At 38.1% G+C, this 23,860-nt stretch overlaps 1 protein-coding gene across 1 annotated transcript; it reads left to right on the plus strand.

Annotated features, from left to right (window-relative positions):
- Positions 1-721: 721 nt before the first annotated feature.
- Positions 722-23,267, plus strand: SH2D1A (SH2 domain containing 1A). Its single transcript, XM_038588258.1, has 4 exons — positions 722-1,055; positions 15,154-15,217; positions 20,404-20,548; positions 21,570-23,267. Exons 1-4 carry the CDS (start codon positions 919-921, stop codon positions 21,608-21,610), a joined length of 387 nt encoding a protein of 128 aa, XP_038444186.1. The 5' UTR covers positions 722-918; the 3' UTR covers positions 21,611-23,267.
- The last annotated feature ends 593 nt before the right edge of the window (positions 23,268-23,860 follow it).

A 23,860-nucleotide genomic window follows, 5' to 3' on the forward strand; every position in this document is an offset into this window, starting at 1 on the left:
CTCCCTCTGCCTATGTCTCTGCCTCTCTCTCTCTCTCTGTGTGTGACTATCATAAATAAATAAAAATTTAAAAAAAAAAAAAGACAAAGCACCAATGAAATGATGCTTTCTCTCATCGAAAGCTCATCAAATAAAAAAAAAATGGAACGTCTTCACACATAGACTGATTTTTGTTCGTCAATCAGCACTCTGGGATCTTGGCCAAGAAAGTAGGAAAAATCAGTGTTTACTCAGGATCAAGATTGCTCAAGATGACTAGGAAGAGTAGAAAAGGAGACTTGCCCCATGTTGGTTTTTCACTGACTACTTCTGATTGTGTAGGAGCCTCTGGCTGTGCTCAGGAATGACTGCACACTGATAGTTCTGGTAGTTTCTGTGTTTTGGTCTCAGAGCTTTAGGTTCTTTCATTCTCTGTCAGCATGTTTCTGCCCCACAAGAAGGCCATGTACACCTTGCCTCTATCATCAACCCTTTTGGGAACTTAGTTAAGCTAAGTCATCTCTGGTGGCCCCTGGGAAAACTGTAAGAGTGGAAGCATTAGCAAGCATTCCTGTCTGTGTGCCAGAGTCTGCCCTGGTAGTACAGTCCATATCTTGCCAGGACATTCTTCCAATTGACCTCCCTTCTCCTTCCGAACCCTGTGTGTAGGGTGGGGTAGGGTAGGGCGGGGAGGGGGATTGAACCTTGTGGCAATAACCAAGCTTCTAAATTGCTGAGCTGGTTTTAATTGAAGTGTGAGAAGGAGGTTTTAAGGCAGAGAGACAACATCCTGTTGTTCGGGTTCGGGTGCTCCTCTCTCTTTTTCTGCACATCTGGCTGAACTGGGAGTCAGGTGGCTGACTCCGGGCCCGGTTGCAGCAGCAGTGGCATCTGCCCTCCACTGTCCCACGCCTCAGCGGCCCAAGAGTCCACCAGGCCATGGACGCGGTAGCCGTGTACCATGGCAAAATCAGCCGGGAGACCGGGGAGAAGCTCCTGCTTGCCACGGGGCTGGATGGCAGCTATTTGCTGAGAGACAGCGAGAGCGTCCCTGGCGTGTACTGCCTGTGTGTGCTGTGAGTATGTCGCGGTGGCCGCAGGCTCCAGGCCCCATGAGGGCACCGGCCGGGGGTGCAGGCTCATGTGAGGCGTTGAGGCCTCCTCCACGGCTCATGTGACGGCGCCAAGGCCTTCCCACGGTCCAGCTTAGGGGGTCGTGCTTTGAGGCCCCTCATGGGGCTTTCACTCCCAGGGCCTTCACTCTCCAGAAGGGCCTCCCTGGGTCTTTTGTGGCAGCTGCAGAGAATGCCCTTTGGGGTGGGGAAACGCAGCCTAGAATCTACCTTTGCTCTGAGAAAGATCCAGGCTCCCAACTTCCAGTTTTGACCTTTAGTCGAGGCCAGCTAGGTGGAGCCTTGGCATGGTGGACTGGCCAAAACTGGGGCCACCAGCTCCTGAGGAAAGGAAAGACCTCTCTCCAGATCCCTTTAAATGGAATTGGAGGTGTCCTCCCAAAGGAAACCATCACATTCTGGGAGAGGAAGAAGACTGAGAAACGGAATCCGTGACTTTAGGAGTGCAATTCTGGTTAGGTCGGGGTGCCAATCGGGGTATTTGTAAGTGAAACTGCCTCTTGGCATCTGCTTACTTCGCTTCTTTGAGAGAAGCTGTGTGTGGGGGCAGAGAGTTTCAGAGGTAGGACCCTTCTTGATAAAAAGCTAGGACTGACAGTAGTGGTAAAGGGCATGGAGGGAAAACACCCTTGTTATGATTCAGCTTTGCCGCTTGCCTAGGCATGCCTTAGTCTAACACCCATTTTAAATCAGATGTACCTTCATCTTTGCCTCAAGGGCTCCGAGTCAGGGAGATCTGAGACCTAATCCTGTGCTAGTCTGATGGCAGGCTTGTGACCTTGGCAAGTTGAACTCTCAGTCCTTCAGTTTTCTTGTCCATAAAATGAGTATAATAATACGACCTACCTCATAGGATGGCGAGGATCAAATGCAGGTAAAGAATTTAACACTGGACTTGACACATCATAAATGTCCAGTAAATGTAAGCTATTATCATTATTATTGTATTTTTCTCCAGTTGAGTTCTTTCAGTACTCATGGCACATTTCCAAGGAAGGACCTAGCTTGATCACTTTGTGTCACATGTGAAACACCTGTGCTGTGTAGTCGGTTCTAGTCAGAAACAAAATGAAGGAAAATGCTTGGTAGTAATTTTGATACCTAATGATACACTGCAAGATTGTGAAGTACTTTTTGGGTCCGTGAAAAAAGATCATGCTGAGGCTGTTATTAGATGATTTTCGTTTATTTTGTTTATTTATTTTTTTAACATGGTCAGGCCAAGTTTGTGGCAACTCTCAGGCCTTGCTAAGTACATTTATTATAAAGACTTCAAGAGAACATGTGGAAGCACTTGACTCTCTTGGGCTCGGATCTTTTTTTTCCTTTTGCAGTACAGTTGTCATACAGCGTTATATTAGTTTCCAGTGTACAGCATAGTGATTTGACAGTTCTACACACTACAAAATGCTCACCACGGCAAGTGTAGTCACCATTTGTCACCATACAAAGTTATTACAGTGTTGTTGATTATATCCCCTAGGTTATACCCTTCATCTTTGTGACTTATTTATTTTATAACCAGGAGTGGGGTGAGGTGGGGCGGCGGGGGTACAGATTGAACCTGTGTCAATAACCAAGCTTCTAAATTGCTGAGCTTGTTTTAATTGAAGTGTGAGAAGGTACTAGAAATTTGGACCTCTTAATTCCCTTCACCTATTTTGCCCATCCCCTCACCATCCCTCTCCCCTCTGGCAACCACCAGTTTGTTCTCTCTCTGTATTTAAGAGTATGTTTGTTTATTTTCTTTTTTAGATTCTGCATGTAAGTGAAATCATAAGATATGATATCATATGGTATTTGTCTTTCTCTGACTGACTTATTTCACTAGTCTCTAGCTTCACCCATGTCATTGCAAATGGCAGGATTTCATTTTTATGGCTGAGTAATATTCCTTTCTATATATTATACCACCTCTTCTTTATCCATTCATCTGTTTTTTAAAAATAACTTGTGTTTTTTTGTTTTTGTTTTTAAAGATTTTTATTTATTTATTCATGAGAGACACAGAGAGAGGGAGGCAGAAACACAGGCAGAGGGAGAAGTAGGCTCCTTGCAGGGAGCCTGATGCGGGACTTGATCCCAGGACTCCAGGATCACATCCTGAGCTGAAGGCAGGCCCTAAACCACTGAGCCACCCAGGGATCCCTCCATTCATCTGTTGACGGACACTTGGATTGCTTCCATATCTTGGCTATTGTAAATAATAGTGCAATAAACATAGGGTGCATGTATTTTTTTGAGTTAGTGTTTTTGTTTTCTTGGTGTCAATGCCCAGTAGTAGAATTACTGGATCATGGTATTTCTATTCCAACTTTTTTAAGGAACCTCCACATTGTTTTTTTTTTAAAAGACTTTATTTATTCATGAGAGACACAGACAAAGAGAGAGACAGAGACACAGGCAGAGGGAGAAGCAGGCTCCATGCAGAGAGCCTGATGTAGGGACTCGATCCCGGGACTCCAGGATCATGCCCTGAGCCGAAGGCAGGCTCTAAACCACTGAGCTATCCAGGGATCCCTCCACACTGTTTTCCATAGTTGTTGCACCAATTTACAGTCCTACCAAAAGTGCAAGAGGGTTCCCTTTTCTCCACATCCTTGCTGACACTTGTTACTTATTGTCTTTTTGATACTAGTCTTGGGCTCAGATCTTTATGATTTGCTTACGTTATTTTTTTCCCAAGTGGAAACTTGGGAAGGTCAGTGAAAGCCGCCTAGTATTCTTGGGCTCTTTTCATTCAAAAGAATGTGGTGGAAGGAGTGGGCAAGTGAAAGGGGCTTCTTTAGAGAGGCTGACAAAGGGGCTAATCAGCCCCTTAGCCTAGAGGCAAAAAAAGGAAGCCTGAGCAGGGGAGTAAGATGAGACAGTATGGCAAGATGCACCTAAAGACTCAGTCATGCTGGCCCCTTTGTTGTTTCTCAAACCTGCCAGCTGTGCTCTCTTCCCAGCATCTTTAGACTTTATTACTTTTGCCTCTTGCCTCAGAGACCACTTCCTTGACCACCCTATCTAAATTAAGTACCTTCTCCCTGTGCCTGTTATACTCTATGACTTTATTTTTCTTCAAGGAGCTCTAAACTGTCTGATATTTGATTGTTTACTTATGTATTGCTGTGTTTCTCAGCAAAATTGAAACTCAGTGAAGGCAGGGACATCGTCTCCTGTACAAGGAACACAGGCTAGCACATAATAGCCGTGATGAGGCACGTTACGAGGTACATGGTAGGCATTCAATAAATATTTTTGAACTAACCAATGAATTGCCAAGGCAAATACTCTTCTTCACTGCAAAGAGCTTATTTTATTTTTTAAAAGATTTTATTTATTTATTTGTTTATTTATTTATTTATTTTAAAGATTTTATTTATTTATTCATGAGAGAGAGACAGAGACATAGGCAGAGGGAGAAGCAGCTCCTTGTGGGGAGCCCGATGCGGGGCTCTATCCCAGATTCCGGAATTATACCCTGAGCCAAAGGCAGATGCTCAATGCCAAGCCACCCAGGCATTCCTGCAAAGAGCTTTAGACTGATAATCAGGCCAGGGTGTGGGCTCTGGGGAAGTCATTCAACTTCCCTGGGTCTTGGTCCTCATACCTACTAAATAAGGATTGTAATGTGTGCCTACCTTCTGCTGAAGATCACTATTGGAAAAATATGCAAAAGAAAAGGACTACCAGGATGCCTGGGTGGCTCAGTGGTTGAGCATCTGCCTTTGACTCAGGTTGTGATCCTGGGATCGGGGAACGAGCCCTGCATTGGGGTCCCCACAAGGAGCTGCTTCTCCCTCTGCCTATGTCTATGCCTCTCTGTGTCTCTCATGAATAAATAAATAAAATCTTTAAAAAAAGAAAAGAAAAGGATAACCTTTTGCTTATGTAGGCTTGACCACATAAGGAATTAACTTAGGCAGAGTGGGGATTTCTCGAACATTTAAGTTTTTACCCAAAGTGAATCTTGCATAAATGCAGTTTTTATGACTCTGAGTTCTCCACCCAAACCTTATGAAGTAGCAGATGGTAGTAGGCAAACTGGGAGTCTCCTAGCATGTCTTTTGATGGGCACACTGGGGCCTCAAGTCTTAGAGTGTGATTGCCAGACTGTGCTACAGGGGAAAGACACAAGGATTCATTGTCTTTTATGAGAGTTTCTCAATCTTTTTGAGCCACGGGTCCCTTTTGATAAACGTAAATATTTCATGCCCCCATTTTAGTACTACGATGTAGTAACAAAAATCAAATTTTATTTTGAAATAAAATATGTACTCATTTCAACCCAAAATTTGTATGCTTATGATATGCAGTAGAAATGACAATGTGAATGGTGTCATATGCATAAGAACAATAAGATACAGCTAACAAACATGAATTGATTGTAGAGTTCACTGAGAGTAGTTTCTCATTCTATCTTTTATTTTCACCCATTATCCAAGAAGGTTTGGTTGAGCTTTAGTTTCTGCATTTTTATTATAGAAATAATACATTATGTATTATTTCAAACTTTTATCTGTTTTTATTGTTTTTATTTGTTTAAATTCAATTAGCCAAAATATAGTAAGGACATCGTTAGTTTCAGATGTTGAGTTCAATAATTCATCTGTTGCATATAACAGCCAGTGCTCATCACGTCATGTGTCCTCCTTAATGCCCATCACCCAATTACCCCATGGATGAATGGATAAAGAAGATATAATACACACACACACACACACACACACACACACACACATGCACAATGGAATATTACTGAGCCATCAGAAAGAATGAATACCCACCATTTACATCAAAGTGAATGGAACTGGAGGGTATTATGCTGAGCGAAATAAGTCAATTGGAGAAAGACAATTATCATATGGCTTCACTCAAATGTGGAATATAAGAAACAGTACAGAAGATCATAGGGGAAGGGAGGGAAAACTGAATGGGAAGTCATCAAACTTTATTTTAAACTCTACTTTCAAACTGTGCTTGCTCCGTTCCCTGGTTCTGAGCCCCCAATAACGGCCTTTAGATATGGCTTTTCCCTCTGTTCAGTTTGGGAACATTGGATCTATAAAGTACTCAAGAAGTTTTTCATTTACAGATTTGTTCACTTTCCTTTAAAGTGAATTTTCCTTTCAGTTATTTTCAATACATAAATGCAGATTTTTGTATAATGAGTCTTTAAAAATAGTTCCTAATACCTATTCTTCTTATAGAAAATTTTAAAATGTAAGAATGGAAATGAGAGAAATCATCTACAGTTTTATAACCTAAAGACAATTATTGTTGAAAATTAAGTGAATTTTCTTCCATATTTTAATAAAATAAATTTCTTTCTGAGCACACAAGTGTGTATTGTATTCCACTGCATTTTCCATTTAATATGAAAAAAACGCCATTCATATATAATATTCTTACAAATGATTTTAAGACATCATTTTTTAATGGTTGCGTGATAGTTCAGCCAGTGACTGTATTATATTTTTCTTAACCAATCACCTATTTTTAGACATTTAAATAATTTCATTTTTCTTTGCAGTTACAAATGTCATCATGTTTCTTATTTTAGTCCATAAAGATTTCCTTGTATTTATGATTACTTTCTTATAATGAATTTCAAGATGTGCAATTTCCAGGTCAGAAAACATTGACAGCTTAGGATTCTTGATATATATATGATCACCAAATATTTTTCCTAATGGTTATGCCAGTTTACATATATGTTCATCAGTAATGCATGAGACTGTCCATTTCACTGTAGCTTCCCTAGAAATGGGTATACTGTTAACAAAAGTTCTCCTTGAAATTTGGTGTCTCACTCTTCATTTCATATTTCTTTGATTAGTGAGCGAGTGTCTTTTATATGGTTGGTAAGCTATTGTATTTCCTGTTCATAAACTGGCTCTTTGTGCATTTTGCCATTTTACCATTTGGATCCTACTATTTTTCTTAATACATTATGAATTTTTATATACTAATCTTTCATCTGTTGCAAGTACCTTTTCTCAGTTTGATGTTTACCATTACTTCTCTCTGATACACAAAAAATTAACATTTTTGGTAGTCAGATCTGTCGCTTATTTCCTTTGTGCGTAATTTCCTCCTTTGCTTCCCAGCTTAGAAAGTTCTCCAGAGATGTCATGCAACTTCACTTTAGTTTTTGTTTTCAATTTACAGTTTGGTTAGTTTACACTTAACTCTTCAATTCTGTTTGGAATTTCATTTTGATGTGGAGAAGGGATCTATTTGATTTTGATTTGATTTTAGCTAACAATTGGCCCAGTATGATTTACAAATAGAACGCCATTCCTCATTGATTTCCTCGCCTCCTTTACCATATATTAAACTCTAACAATAACAATTATTCTTTCCCATCTATTTGGCTCAACTGATCTATTTATTCTTGTATTACTAGTATTATAGTATGATAATGTTTAATACATTTAAATACTTTGCTATTCTTTTTTATCCAAAGATTTTATTTTTAAGTAATCTCCACACCCAACATGAGACTCGAACTCACAACCCTGAGCTCAAGAGTCACACACTTCACTGACTGAGCCAGCCAGGCGCCTCAATTATTTGCAATTCTTACTTATTGGTTCTTTGAGATGAAATATAGAATAATTTTGTCAAATTAAAAAAAATCCCATTGGGACTACATTAAACTCATTAATAAATTAAGAATTGTCGGGATCCCTGGGTGGTGCAGCGGTTTAGCGCCTGCCTTTGGCCCAGGGCGCGATCCTGGAGACCCGGGATTGAATCCCACGTCGGGCTCCCGGTGCATGGAGCCTGCTTCTCCCTCTGCCTATGTCTCTGCCTCTCTCTCTCCCTCTCTCTCTCTCTCTCTGTGTGACTATCATAAATAAATAAAAAAAAATTAAAAAAAAAGAATTGTCATCTTTAAAGAACGTAGTTTTCTCATTAAAAAAACCAGATACATCTCTCCATTTATTAATTTTAAAAATTTATGTCTATCAATAAAGTTTTATAGTTTTCTTCCTATAGGTTTTGCACAGTTTTTAAGTTTATTTCTAATCATTGTGTGTATGAATGTGTGTGTCGATTTTTTTTGTTTCTATCGTAAATAGGGTTTTCTTTTTTTTTATTTTTTATTTTTTATTTTTTTTGTAAATAGGGTTTTCTTCTTCCACCATATTTTCTGTTGCTTAAGAAAGCTACTAAATATACCTATTTTTCTTGTATTCATCTTGTATACTAAAGGCTCTTATTAATGCAAATAGTTTTTATTTTATTTTATTTTAGTGTAGTTTATTCTTTTTGGTTTTCTAGGTATATTAAGTTTCTTCTAAGTTATACTTGGACTCTCACATTTCTTCCCTTCTCACTCTCAATGTAGATAGTCATTGGGAAAGTCCTACATGTCCACTGGGATAGTTTGATGTGATAGGAGGAGAAAAACCTATTTAAAATATTTAAAATAATTAGTTTGCAGAAATAGTTTATTTCCATAATTAGCATCCTCCTATACAGCTCTGACTTTGTTTGCTACCTATCCAATGGAAGATTTGGAAGCAGGAATGCTATTAGATTCTTTAGTTGCAAGGACACCTAATGAAGTCATTTGACATATATGTCTTTAGATAAAAGGATAATTATCTTTTTGTCCTCTGAGATTTAAGGGATGACTGGGAATAAAGTGCCTATCAAACCATTGAACTGGAGAAATGGGGGAAGGAGCAGTGACGAAATAAAGTTCCAGTTTATCAGTTGAAATAGAGGAGAACGTTGTAGCAAAGAACTCAAAAGAATGAGAAATTATGACTTAATTTACAGTTAGTTTTTTATTACAATTGGATATGTGTGTGTTGGTGCCGCATTTATCTCCATGATAATTTAGGTCAACAGAATTATTTTGGATTTTCTGAGTACCATCCTTTAATGGCAGAACAAACCTGAAAGCCAGCCTAGGATTAAAGTTGCATCACATAAACCCCCAAATGGACAATTCACAAGCAGTAAATCAAAGGCAAGTGCTGATTCTGGCTGGCGATGTGAAATTAAAGTTGCGAGATTAATCTGAGGATGTCATTTGCGTATGTGAAGGGGAAGTCTGAGATGATCTTTTTTGGGCTCTCCTCAGCTGGCCTCTTTCGGCCAGCCTCTTCTTTTCCTCGCCCCCTCATTGGATACTTCCAGCCCTGAGGCCAAGTAGACTCCCTCCCTTTTTGAGAACCATGCTTTTGGAGTCACCTTAAGACCAATTTATTCCCGGTGGTATAAGAGAGAGGCAGCATGGAAAGATGGTTAAGAGCCTAGCTCTTTCATCCAAACTCTCTGGGTGCATACCAATTTGACCCTAAACTAGCTATTTTACTTCTGGCAAGTTACTTAAACTTTCTGTACCTCGGGTCCCTTATCTGTGAAAAGGGAAATGGTAGTAAAAATAGTACTTACCGCATAGGGTTAATAATCCTCAGAGGATTATTAGCTAATTTATAAAGTTAACATGTAGGAGGCGTTTGTTAATGTAAATAAAAGATCTACAAATAATTGCAATACTAAGCCAGGGCATCATAGGAGTACATGAATAAAACGTTATGTGGCAGCTCGGGGGAAGAAGAGATTATATTTATTGTCATGACTCATCGAAACTGGTTTACATAGTTTTCCCATCAGACTTGAAGGTGAATGACTTGATGGTTCTGAAAATTCAAGTTCAGTCTGAAAAAATGAAGATCCTGCCATAGAAAATTCAGAAATCTCTTGACTCAGAATCTTGACTCAATAATGATGGCTTTGTACAGGATACCATTATTCTGGGTATAAAAGTTCTGAAGTATTTGTTTTAAAATCAGTCACATTTTAATTGTGCCTTGAATTTTGTGCATAGCATTGCTTTGTATAGACAAGACTGGGCACTAGCTTGTTTTTATTTGCAGTGTCATGAAGAAGGCAAATGTAACTAAACTTTTTTGTAGTCCTTGAAGTGGTATAAAGATGGAACTGATGTGGTTTTGTTAGTTCTAAACCAAGATCTGTCCCTAACACTGACCCCTTGAGAAAATAAGAACTAAATCAGGTTGCTTTCTTCTGGTTCATTTCTAACTAGAGAACTTTTTAAAGAGTTGGGACAGCTTTTGAAAAAATTAAGGCAAATTTTAATATTAGCAGGGCCTGAATCAACACATGCTTTGTAGTCATTAAAATGCAAAATTCTAGTTAAAATTAATGTCAATAACAACAACAGCAACAAAAAAGCCTCTGTTTTCTACCAATCATTGATTTACTAGATTTTTCTTCCAGGATAAATTTTAAATTCCAAGCTAATTGACAAGTCTGACAAAAGATTTGATGGAGGAAGGAATTTAAAATTACATAGCATTCTTGGTTTGTCTGTATTAATGGAAGGAGCCAGAGGAAAGATAATCTTGAAAGGGATGTAATGGTTTTTAAACATAAATTGTATTTTTCTGATTTGTGACTTGGCTAGAATAGATTTGTAAAGCACCAAATTGTAATTTTGTTTCCTTTTCTTTAAAAAAATTAGTAGCTACTTATATAACTTTATAGGAAAAATTAATATGCAAGGATGCATTTATATTAGTTTAAACTTACATCTAGTTTGTATACATACAAGTATGGTTCTGAATAGTTGTAATCAGAGTGGTGTCTCTGTGTGTTCACTTCTTTCACATATCATAATTTATTTTAACATAACCCATGTGCTTAACATTTTTTGAAAAATACTTCGGTATTATTTTGAATGGTTCTTTCTACTGCCATTTTCTTATTTTGAATAACATTCCTTATTTAGGGGTACTCAGGTTAATTCTATTTTTTTCACCATTGAAATAGAACTAGTATGAAAATCTCTGTGAAATTGCTTTATCCATTGATTCCTTGGAGTGTAGTGAAGATAAGCAGGGTCATTCATTAGGTTAAAAATATGCACAATTTTATAGCTCTTTTTATAACTTTATTTCCGATTTTTTTCTAGAACAGTGATTTTTCAGTGGATGGGGAGAGAGCATGTGTAGTTTGAGAAAACATATTCAATATTTTAGTTTAATTTTATATTTTAAAATGATTATTTCATAACTCAAGCAACAGAAAACAAAACAATGAAATTCTGTTGGAGAAGAGGAAGTACATGGTTCAGAAACACTGCTCTCTGAAGACTGAAACAATTGAAAAAGCTTCAGCTTATATTTATTTTTTCCTGAAAGATTTTTACTTATTTTGAAATTAAAAAAAAATCTTTACAGATGTATAGTTAACATACAGAGTTATATTGCTTTTGGGTGTACCATAGAATGATTCAACACTTCTGTACATTACTCAGTGCTCCTCACAATCAGTGTACTTTTAGTTCCTAAAGGAGAGACTGAATGACTATGGAGGAGGTGGCACAGAAGTGTCCTTGGTGAGTGAAAGAAGCCAGCTTGACTTGGCTGAATTGCCATCAATACTCCCAATAAGGTGTGGGCATTCTTTCTGCGTTTGAATCAGCACATCCATAACTTGACTTACAAAGCACCTGGAGATGTTGTAAAACTACACATTCTGATTCAGCAGTTCTGGGCCAGGGCCCGAGATCCTACATTTGTAACGAGTTCCCAGGTGACGATGAGGACATTACCCTTGCAGTGTAATTTGGATGGTACTGTTTTGGATCTCTTCCATCCAGGCCATGGGGAAATGAGAGTTGACTTCAAGGGATCCTGGGTCAGTTACTTCAGTGACCTGAAAGTGGAAGAGATGAACTACTGGCTTAGTTGAGGGGTGAAATGATTCTGCTCATTCAGAAATCTGAGGGGCGGGGGAGTAGGAAATTCTTAATATTAGATGGGTTAATTGCAAGAAGTTTTAGGTGCCACTGACACCAGGTGGTTCAGAGACTGAAGGAGGTAAGGGCTTTTGAAGTGGTACTCAGGTTCCTGCTGCTTAACTGAAAGTGAGATAAGATCAGATTCGTTAGGAAACAATTTTCAAAACAGACTCATTTATTTTGACTAAATGAGGCTGAATGATAGTAGGGAGATAGATTCTTTGTATTTTTTAGAGACTCGCTGTTTTAGAAAGTGAAAACTAGTTGCTGACGATTTGGCTTGCATCACTGCTGAGATTTTAAATAATGCATTCCCACATCACCTTTAATGATACTGAATTACTGCCATTAATCACTTCCCATAGGCAAAATGGGACTAAGGACCTATGCTAGTTGTCTGATTCTGTCTCCATTTTGCTATATGACTTTAAGAAAATCACTTAAAACCTTACGTTTTAAGTTCCCATGGTGAAAAATGGAAAACAAAGCCCTCCCTTGTTCCCTATAGAGTACTTACCTAATCAGTGGACTTTGAGGTAGAATTTATAGTTTCAAAAACAAAAGTCTTTAACAATGTAATATTTTATATTTCTTTTGCATATGTTATATATGTGCATATATCAAGCTATTTTCTATATGATCTAAGTGTGCTGGCAAACCTTCATAACAAAAATGAAAATTTCCTATAATGACACCAGCAATTAAATCGAATTTTTTTGATTTCTCGAATGAAATGAACTTGATTATAGTGTTTTAGATGTATGATTTTTGTCCTTTAGGTAATCGGTACTGATGGATATTGATTAAAGATATAATAATTAAAACCACATTTTTTTAAAGATTTATTTATTCATTTGGGGGGCAGGGGCAAAGGGAGAGGGAGAGAGAGAATCTCCAGCAGATTCCCCGCTGAGTACAGAGCCCAATGCAGGGCTCAATCCCATGACCCCACAAGATCATGACCTGAGCCTAAACTGAGAGTTGGGCATGCAACTGACTGAGTCACCCAAGCCCCCCTACTCCACATATTTAAAGATTTAGTTCTAAAGGGAATTGATGGTAAATAAAGTCAATAACTCGAGGATGACCCTCTGTTTGGAATGCTTTAGAATCATATGTTCTTAAAAGTTTACATACATTTATTTTTTCCCAGAGTTTAACATGTATTCTAACCAAAGATCTATATTGGCCTGAACTTGTGCCTAAGAATAACAATCAGAAAATGTTGAAAATAAAACTGTTGATCCAGAGAATCTGATCCATATTCATATTCATAATTCAAAATAATTTAGAACAAAGTTTACCCTACTTTTCTTTCTTTTTAAAGATTTTATTTATTTATTCGTGAGGGACAGAGAGAGAGAGAGAGAGAAGCAACAGAGATATAGGCAGAGGGAGAAGCAGGTTCCATGCAGGGAGCCCGACATGGGACTCGATCCTAGGTCTCCAGGATCACACCCTGGGCCAAAGGCAGGTGCTAAAGCACTGAGCCACCAGGGCTGCCCTTACCCTACTTTTCTATGAAGTAAAAGTTTATTGTAGCATTACCATAAATACTAAAGTACAATGAATAGTGTATATCCATTATAGTATGGGGACCAAGAGCTAGGGCTCTAGAATTAAACAGGCCTGATTCTAATCCCATCTTTTCTGCTTGATCTCTAGTGTGCTTTTTTTAAACTTAGCTTCTCAAAGTTTCCTCATCTAGAAGATTAATTTGACAATATAAAGCTCATAAGACTATTGTGGGGTCCAAAAGAGATAATCCGTGTGCTATGGACTGAATCGTGTCCCTGTCAATTTGATATGTTGCAGCCCCAACCCCGCAATGTGACTGCATTTGGACATAGGCCTTTGGTATCTAGTTAAATTTAAATGAGACCATAAGCATGGGGCTCTAATCCAATAGGATTGGTAGCCTTATAAGAAGAAGAGAGAGATGTCTCTCTCCATGCACACACAAGGAAAAGCTCATGTGAGCACACAGCAAGAAGGTGGCTGCATACAAGTCAAGAGAAGAGGTCTCAGAATGAAAGCTATGTTACTAACATCCTGATCTTGGACTTCTAGCCTCCGGAACTGTGAGAAAATAAATTTATTTTGTTTAAGTGTTATTTAATTTTTTATGGTATTTTGCTATGGGAGCCAAAGCAAACTAATACAGCATATAAAACTCTTGGTATCGGGATCCCTGGGTGGCTCAGTGGTTTGGCATGTGCCTTTGGCGCAGGGCGTGATCCACCCTGGAGTCCCTGGATCGAGTCCTGCATTGGGCTCCCTGCGTGGAGCCTGCTTCTCCCTCTGCCTGTGTCTCTGCCTCTCTCTCTCTCTCTCTGTGTCTCTCATGAGTAAATAAATAAAGTATTTAAAAATTTTTAAAATGAAACTCTTGGTATCAATTATACAGTTAGACAGTATGCTTGCACATAAAACAATGGTGGCGAATGTTTACCCCAAAGGACAAGCTGCTTTCAAGTACTTTAGCAGGAGTTTTTTTAAAAATATTTTATTTATTTATTTTTGAGAGAGCAAGAGGGAGAGATGGAGAGAGCAAGTGGTGGGTGGCGGGGGTGTGGGGGGAGCGGCAGAGGGAGAGGGACAAGCAGACTGTCCTGAGTGCAAGGCCAGACAGAAGACTCCATCCCATGATCCCAAGATCATAACTTGAACTGAAACCAAGAGTTGGATGTTTAACTGACTGAGCCACCCAGGTGCCTCAGGAGTCTTTTTTTAATTCAAATTTGTTTTCTTACTATATTATACTGTAAAGTAACCATAATAGTTGTGTTATAGAAACATAGTATTATTTTTATTATATTTTTAATTAATATTATTACTACTATGAAGTGCACCTGATAGTACCTTATCCCAGTGAAATATTTTTCAGCTTAAAGCTCTATATGTACTTAAAAGTAACATGACTACACTTTGTTCAATCTATTCAATAATCCATGATTTTTACCAATTATAACAGGTCTCTATTTTCTTTCTGTCCAGTCTCTCAACTAGACAAACCCTTAGGAGTGTGAGTTCTCTTATTTTAAAAAAGGGAAAAGATAAAGAACACTCTCTAAAAATTGGGATTACCCAGATAATAATATGCAAGCAAGTTAGATCCCCCAAGAGTTTCTTCCTATGAATGCAATGGTGCCATATATGTGTGTCCCAATATATGTAACATTTATGTGGAATAGTTAAGCTCAAATTTAGAGCAGCTGTTATTCTTTTGGAATTTTTCAGTAATGGAAGTTTCTTCTTTCACAGGTATCAAGGTTATATTTATACATACAGAGTGTCCCAGACAGAAACAGGTTCTTGGAGTGCTGAGGTACAGCTCTTTTATTTATTTTTTGTTTCTGGGGGAAATGGGAAGGTGTTTGAAGTTTAAGTTGGTTTTATAAAAGAGTTGTCAAATCCTACATTCCCCAAATATTCATCAAATTCAAATCACTGAAGCTCCGACCCAAAATTGTTCATGGATCATTAAGAAGGCTTTAGAGGATTTTTGTTCCAGTTCTGTTCAGCCACCATTGTATAGAACGGTCTCACTTTGGGCGAAATATACAAAAGTTGAAGGATTGTGTCAGACTTTTAGTGCCTATGCAAAATTTTAGAAAGCGTATACAAAATGTGTAAAATGGTTAAATAAGCAATTATTTACCAGATGATACCAATATGAGCGTTGGTTCTATGGTGGATTAAACAACATGACTCCTGTTTTCTAAGAGCCTATAATACTCTCAGGGAGATACAACATGAATTAAACAGTGATGTGAGAGCTGAGTTTGTCCTCACGTAGATCTGGATTCCAGGTATGATACCTCCTCCTCCCTGACAGGTCTATAACCTTGGGCAGGTTACTTAACTTTGAACAAATTTCTTCATCTGTAAAATAAGCCTAAAAATAGTTCTTCACTCATAGGGCTCATTTTAAAAAATATTTTATTTACTTATTTGACAGAGAGAGAGAGAGAGAGAGCACAAGTGGGGGGAGCGTCAGGCAGAGGGAGAGGAAGAGCAAGAAGCAAGCTCCTTGCTGAGCAGGAAGCCCAATTCGGGCCTGGATCCCAGGACCCCAGAATCATGACCTGAGCCGAAGGCAGATGCTTAACCAACTGAGCCACCCAAGTGCCCCATAGGGCTCATTTTGGAGGTTAAATAAGATAATGCATATAAAAGAAAGCTCTTAGCCACAAGACCTGGTACATAGTAAGCCCTCAAAAATGTGAACTCACCCAGACTCTGGACAACATGATTATTGTCTAGCATAACAATGTTATGCTATGTTATCTAGCATAGGAGTTCAAAGAAGGGAGGATTTTCCAAATATTAGTAATCAAGATTGCTCTTTGTGTGGAGGCAAGACTCCCAGCTGGGCCATGTGGAAAGCACATGGGTAGGCAGATAAAATTAGAGGAAACATTACAGTGGTTTTGAAGGTATGCTCTGCAAAATCCTAAGGTTCTTCTACCTGGGTGCCTTGGGGTTGCTAGAGGTGGTGCACAGAGGGAGAGGAGGACAAAAGTGGGTATGCTTTTGGGTCCCCAATTCATCTTTGATCTGAGAGATTCACTTTTGCTTATCAACTGGGGCTCAAATAAGATTTCGTTAGAAAAATGGGTTCTGATGGCTTTGAAAACATTTGAGAGTCACTATGCCATTGCACGTAATGCCTGCAGAGTGAATCTATTTCCATGTAACAAGGTAGTATATCGCATCTTACCGATGTACAGGTCTCTACAACTGAAATTTTGACCTCAAATTCTTTCTTTGATTTCTGAGAAAGAAACAGCCTGTCTTTGTAATGAAAGCACTTCGTTATGAGTTGTTTGAAAACATAAATGCAAATAGCAACCTCTGTTAATAACTCAATCTATGAGTTTAAGAAATTCTAAAGTCTAGACTTCAAAAAAATTAAAATAGCTCTAACCTTTACAAATTCATCAGTAAATTAGAAAGCCCAAGTCGTAGACTACAAATGTTTTGAACTACAGAGATGAATTAGGGCATGTTTTAAAACACGTTGTCGCTTTATATAATAAATAAATAAATAAATAAGTAATAATAATAATTTATAATCATCACAGATAATTAATACTGTAATACTAATTAGAGGCAAAGCAGTAACACATCTAATCAAAATGACTTTTACCCATTTATATTTTAAAATTCTCTGCAGCACTGCAGAGATGATTGAATAAGAAATTAAATTTCATTTATTATGAAGAATAGCTATGTGTGATATAGACATCTATATTTGTATATAGTTTGATTAGAAATAGCCCTTCTCCCCAGAGAAGTAGCCTTAAGCTGCTAAAGAGTATTCTTTATGGAAAATGTCTTAAATTATTAGGGTTTAGCTAATCTTGTCTTTAAATTTGTTTTCTTCTAGTTCAAGTATAACATCATATGCAGATTGTTACATGATTGTGATCATGTTAAGGAAGAAAGGGCTTATTGAACATAAATGTCCTTTCATCCTGTTGTCTGGTCCGACCCCGTTTATATAATGATATTGTAATTATCTGCACCAAGAGAGCAGAAGATTGGCATGTTTTCTCCAAAGGGAAAACAGTTTTTTAAAAAATGCTTTATATTTATTTTTGTAATGCATATTGCATTTTTTCTATCTACTAAATTTGCTTTCTTAGTTATGTTTTTGCTAAGGGAATATTAAACTAGTGTGTGTTCTCAGAGCTCATATCACCTGACAGTAAGAAATTTCTCTAGAGCATATTGAAGACCAGCTGTGATCCAAAACATGTTTCCATGGATAACTAAGAGATGGCGGTATGAGAAATGTGCAAATATGAACAATAGCTGAGTTCAGTAGCAGAACGGGAGTTGTCAGTGGTATAATTCTTGTGGTAAATATATTCTCAAAACTGGTTAAATGACAGATATTTATACTGCCTTTTGGAACAATGCTTTAGTTTGCCACCCTGCAGGAAAAGTCATGGCAGTAACATTCTATCCTCTGTGCAAAGATTGTGCTAGAAATCTAAGTATATCTGAGATTTGTTTCAAAAAGTGGAATGAAATTTGAACGCTGGATCCACCAAATTATGAAAGACAAATATTATATGAATTTCTACACTAAAAAAAGGATTTTATTTATTTGACAAAGAGATAGTAAAAGAGTACAGGCAGGGGGAGTGGCAGGCAGAGGGAGAGGGAGAAGCAAGCTCCCTGCTGAGCAGAGAGCCCAACATGGGACTAGATCCCAGCACCCCCGGATCATGACCTGGGCGGAAGGCAGGCATGTAACAGACTGAGCCACCCAGGCACCCCCATGTGAATTTCTACTTTTAGATAGACTTTTAGGTTTTATCATTGCCTAGTGTATTAACTTATCTCCTGTGACTCAGTAGAATTTTGCTAAATTGTTAATTTAGAGAATTTTACACCCAATCAACTATCCTTTACTAATATGTGCATTGTCATCAGTGTATTGTAAAGAAAATGTACTAACCTCCCCTTATTGACTTCAGTGCCTTTGGGCTTTTCTGGATGTTTGATCATCGGTAGATGCTAAATAATTTTACTTACTAATCTAAGGAAAACTCTATAAATTAGGATAGTCATTTGCCAGTGAAACATTATATCCCAAATTCAAATTGTACATCTAGTGCTATTATTCCTTCTGTTTGTGTGGATAATCAAGTGTTAACTGCATATAAGTCCCCATAAAAAAGATGCTTCTGTTGATAAATGGTTTTATAAGCCACAAGAACAGCTAAAAAGATGTGTGGTTTGAAATCTTTCCACACTGGGGGAGTGAGCAGTTTCTCTTCTGGTTGGTGACTCTAACTTCTCTAGAAGCTGTTTGGTCTTATCCTCTCTGTTGGTGAATTCATTGTGGATATTGGCCTGAAAGACAAAAGACTGGGTCCTGTGATCTAGAAATTGAAAAAGTGCCATAAGGAAAATATAAGGAGGCATTTTGTGCCTATGACCTGCCTGTGCAATTTAGAGATTCTCTTGAAGCCGATGAACTGTTTGGAGCTCTGTAAGAAAAGCCATGGTATTTTGGATAAGGTCTCAAGTTGAGTCCTAGAAAGGTGCTTAAAAAATTTTTTTTTAAGATTTATTTATTTATTTTAGAGTGTAGGTGGAGAGGGGCAGAGGGAGAGAGAAAGAGAGAATCTGAAGCAGACTACCTGCTGAGCACAGAGCCCGATGTGGGGCACGATGCAGGGCTCGATCCCACAACCCCGAGATTGTGAGCTGGGCTGAAATCAAGAGTCGACTGTTCAACAGACTGAGCCACTCAGGTGCCCCAAATTCTGGGAAGGTGTTTTTGACTATAGGGGTGGCACTGAGACAGAGAATGTTCTACATCTACTGAGGCTCCAAGCTGTGTGAGCCTATGAGTGGGCACTAATTTAAAGCTAGAAAGAATTTTTTCGGTGCTTTCAAAGAAAAATGACTTGCCCCAGTGTGGGAAATGACTAAGTTACTATGGACCGCATGCTGTCTTCAGCTTTTAGTCGAGTTGGCTAAAGTTTGCATGCCAGCCTTCACGTTTTCTCATTAACTGCTAACAAACAAACAGCTCCCACCTCAAAAATCTTCCAGATGGAAGAGCTGAAAAACAGCTTTCAAAAAAAAAAAAAACCTAGTCATTGTTCAATTGCTTATAGCAATACTATTTTATTTTATGTAAAATGACAGTTTTGAGTTGATGCCTAAAGCTGAGCTCGCAAGCTTTTGCAGGAAATTGTCGTTTTCAGCAGTTCCTTTGCAAGAGAATTGATGTCAGGAAAGGAATACATTTTAATAGTCACTTGCAAATAATGATCTCTTCAAAAGCAAACAAACAAATAAATAAAGGTGACCTTATATAGTCTTTCATTTTCGTGTCATAGAGAAAACCTTGTCACGGTGAAGTGTTGGCAGAGAGCAATTTGGGGGAGGATAGGGAAGTGTCCCAAGGAGGAACAAATTTAATGAAGGATGAGGCAGGACACATTGTGAGGTGAGAGTCTAGGGACTAACTAGCGATATGTTGTGTGTCCCGTAACGGTCAATTTTTAATTTCCTGTGGAGCATTTTTATTGTGGAATGATGACAGGGAGGATGGGTTGTTGTTGTTGTTGGTTTGGTTTTTCAGGCTTTTTATTAATGACCTGTATGATCTGTGCTTTTTTCTGTGTTTAACTGCATTCTCTCTGTTGGTGCATTCATTGTGGGTAATGGCCTGTATACCCTCAGAGGCTCAGGATGTATGATGGGTAGCAGGCAGGAAGGGCAGGGCGAGGAGCAAGAGCTTGTACAAACTAATACCACCCTTGGGAGAACTGAAATGACAGCTCATTAGCTCCTCTTGCAGGGAAATTCAGCCAACCAAAGTAAGCTCTTCTAGAACTGTTGTTTTTCCTTCTTCCTTATGTTTTCAAATATTTGAACAAGTTACACAAATGTTACCTCTCTACGCATCCCTCCCACATTTTGTAGGCCTATTTGTGTCATTAGGAGATAGGTGAATAATTTGCTTGGCCTTTTATTTTCCAGACAGCACCTGGGGTTCATAAAAGATTTTTCCGGAAAATAAAAAATCTCATTTCAGCATTTCAGAAGCCAGATCAAGGTATTGTAATACCTCTGCAGTATCCAGTTGAGAAGAAGTGCTCAGTTAGAAGTGCACAAGGTACTCCAGGTATGGTTTACCGTTGATTTGCTTGGCAGCTCGGGGTTATGAGTCAACCTGTTCATAAATATATGGTTATGGGAAATTCTTTAGAAACATGCAGTGGGGAAGTAGGTGTTGCCAACCAAGCGAGCAAGAGGGGACTCTTCACAGGCTATGATTTCAATATGCTATACTGTAAGCTTTTAACAAAACTCCGGGAAAATGTAAAAAATTCGATGAGCCCACAACATGTAAACCTCTCTTTTCCCGTCATGTTCTCTCTTGACCCTTTTGTCAAGGCAGAAGTACCATTTCACTTCACTAATTTGGGCACAAAACATTTGAAAGACGGGACAGTTTGGAAAACACCTGGGCTGTCCCTTACCTGTGATTGGTAGACTATTTTCTCCTTCAGGGTTGGAAAGGCTAATGTTAGCGTGGTCCACGTGATCCTGCTTTCTGAATTTGTGGTGCTTGAATTAATGACACTTTATTGTAGAGGAGGACACTAAATTAGTACACTTTATTATTCTACAGGCACATATTGTTACATCTCCTGAGCAAAGGTACTTTAGTGTACGGATCAAGCTAACGACAGAATACTGGTCAATGTCTGCAGATATGTGATTGTCTATTCATCTACTGAAAGGGGTTAATCACTTGTTTGGAGTAAGAGGATATGCCTTGATTGAAACAATAAATATTTATGATTAGAAAAATGAGCTGTCAGGTCCTTTTTTGACAGGGACCCAGGCTCAGGCATAAATTGACAATTAGACTTAAGTGCTGAATTAAATTAATGAGTAGTTAGCCTTTATAATAGAGATGTAAATAGAACTCCAATTTACAAATTACACGTTATGATTGCAAACTGTTCTATTCTTTAGAACTCAGTTTTAAGTACTGGTTGCTTGAGCTGTATCACTGGGTTATATCTTTGTGAGCTTTATGCCGTGGGAAATTTTATGGTTACAAGTTTGAGTTAACCTGTAATTTTAATAGCTTGTGAGTTTATCTTTTCTTGATTTTCACGATTATTTTTCTTTAGGGAGAAGAGAAGATCCTGATGTCTTCCTGAAAGCACCATGAAGAAAAATCAAATACTTTGTACTTTATTTTCTATAATTTAAATATATGCTAAGTCTTATATATTGTAGATAATACAGTTCAGTGAGCTGCAAATATATTTCTAAAGCCATCATAGTCCTGTAATGGAAGTATCTAGCATCATGTAAAAGCTGAAATGGACTTTGCCAATAATGAGGAGCTTCGAAATGAGGTTATTTTCAGTTATATTTTCAAATGGGAAACTGATTCAAAACATAACGATACTTTATAAAAGATAAATGTCAATTCTTGCCAAATATAAATAAAAATAATCCTCAGTTTTTCTCAAAAGCACCATTTTTAGTGAAATATTATTTGACAGCTACTGCTTTTAAAATGTCTTGCTTGGTTAGATGGCAGGAAGCCGATTTGTGTCCCTTGTCTTTGTCCTGTGTGGTTCTAATTAGGTATTACGCTCTCCACTAGCTCTGGTGGTGTAGGGTCTTCGGGGATTTATGAGTTGTGCCCTGTGTGTTAAAAAGAGTACTGGATAAAGTGTGAAGAATTGCTCTTTAATTCTGAAAGCAACCTTTTCGCCTAGTGTTCTGATGCCGGATAGAGGACCCCATAGCCCAATCCGGAATTTAAAAATCCCGTCATTTAAAATATGTTCTCAACGTCTAGTATATTTGATATTATAGGATTTTTCATCTACCTCTGCCCCAGTTGTCAGTACTCCATGTAAAACCTTAATTTGAAAGGAAGCTCCTGCCCACGGCTGTGCAAGCGGTCTCCCTATTTGGTAGCCCAAGAACACTGGAAACCTTATGGTTATGTTGTTTTTTAACAGTTCCAAGTGATGGCAACCTAAGGGAGAGTCAAGATTTTACACAGTGACAGATATTTATATTTTTTCTCACATTTATATTTTCATGGCTTTTGTGATTTGATTCTGTATCATTTTGGGGCTCCTAGAATTTATTCACCAAACACAATATAGGGACTGGGGTACAGAGATAAATGCACCCAGCCACTGTGCTCAGGCGGCTTGCTGTCTAGTTGGACAAGAAAACAGTAACAATTAAAAAAAAGTAACAGGGAAAGACCAAAAGATGTCAATAAAAGGTGATAAGCACGGTCTATGTGAGGTTCCGCTGTGTAGGTAGATCTGTTGTCAGAGGCAGAATGAGTCAAGACAAATACTCTGGTCCATGGTCCATAGGAAAATGTGAAGTTCTATTATAAACTAATACATTGGAATTCTGGGTTGTACATGAGTGGGGGGTGGACTTGATGAGCTGCCAAGAGACAGAGCTACTCTCCGTGCACTGGCAAGATTTGGTGTTTGAGCATTTGACATGGACGCAATGAGAGTGCAAAGGTGGAATCGGGCCATAATAATGTATTGTGGGCCATTTACCGTTTCTAGAAGTAAAAGCACCACTTTAACTTGTGAAGGAATTTGGAAAGCCGACTTTCAAATCAAAATGCATATGTTTAGATAATTTTTTCTTATTTGTCGTTTGGGTTTAAATTTTAATAGGTGTATCTAATTTTCACTCTCTCTAACTTGTTCGTTCTGGAATAATCCTAAATATATGAATTATGTATGCATGTTTCTTTATCAGAGTCTCTTTTGAAAAAGCTTTTTGAATCATTAATGGTCTTTCATATTTCAATAAAGTATTTGAAAGCTCTATTTACCGAATTTGTCTTAAAATAGTTGAAAATAATATTCAGAGTTAAGTGCTATTAATATATTAAACAAAGCATTGATGAAGGCCATTGTATCTTATCGGACACATTCTCTGAAAAAGGTAAGTGCTTTTCTGAGTTTGTTACTATCAAACTTTCCAGTTGAAGTGTCTGCCCACTGTTTTCTTTTGCTGGTCTTTTACTCATAAAGTTTTTTCACTTTTTCTCTCCCAGCATAAGCATTCTTGCTATTTCCAAGTACATAATAGCTTGCGGCTTTACAGAAAGGTCATATCCTTGCCATATCTAAAATATTGCCATGCTAACATACCTGTAAGATGCTGAGTCAAGATAGAAAAATGCACGTATATTTCCAAGTGTACACCTTTCTTCAGAAAAAAAAAGTGTGTCAGCAAGCCCACAGGAACATGACAGTTTGTCAAACACTCATTCATTTCCTCTGAAGTTTGTTCTTAAGAGATAAGGTCAGTAAGGGAGACAAGCTTAGGTAATTTCAGTTTGGCTATTACAAGCAAGTAAGCTTCGTGGTAGTACGTAGATAGAATAAGGCTACAGAGGATGCCTCTGATGGAGACT

Source organism: Canis lupus, chromosome X (genome assembly GCF_011100685.1).
Source record: "Canis lupus familiaris isolate Mischka breed German Shepherd chromosome X, alternate assembly UU_Cfam_GSD_1.0, whole genome shotgun sequence".
Classification (NCBI taxonomy): domain Eukaryota; kingdom Metazoa; phylum Chordata; class Mammalia; order Carnivora; family Canidae; genus Canis; species Canis lupus.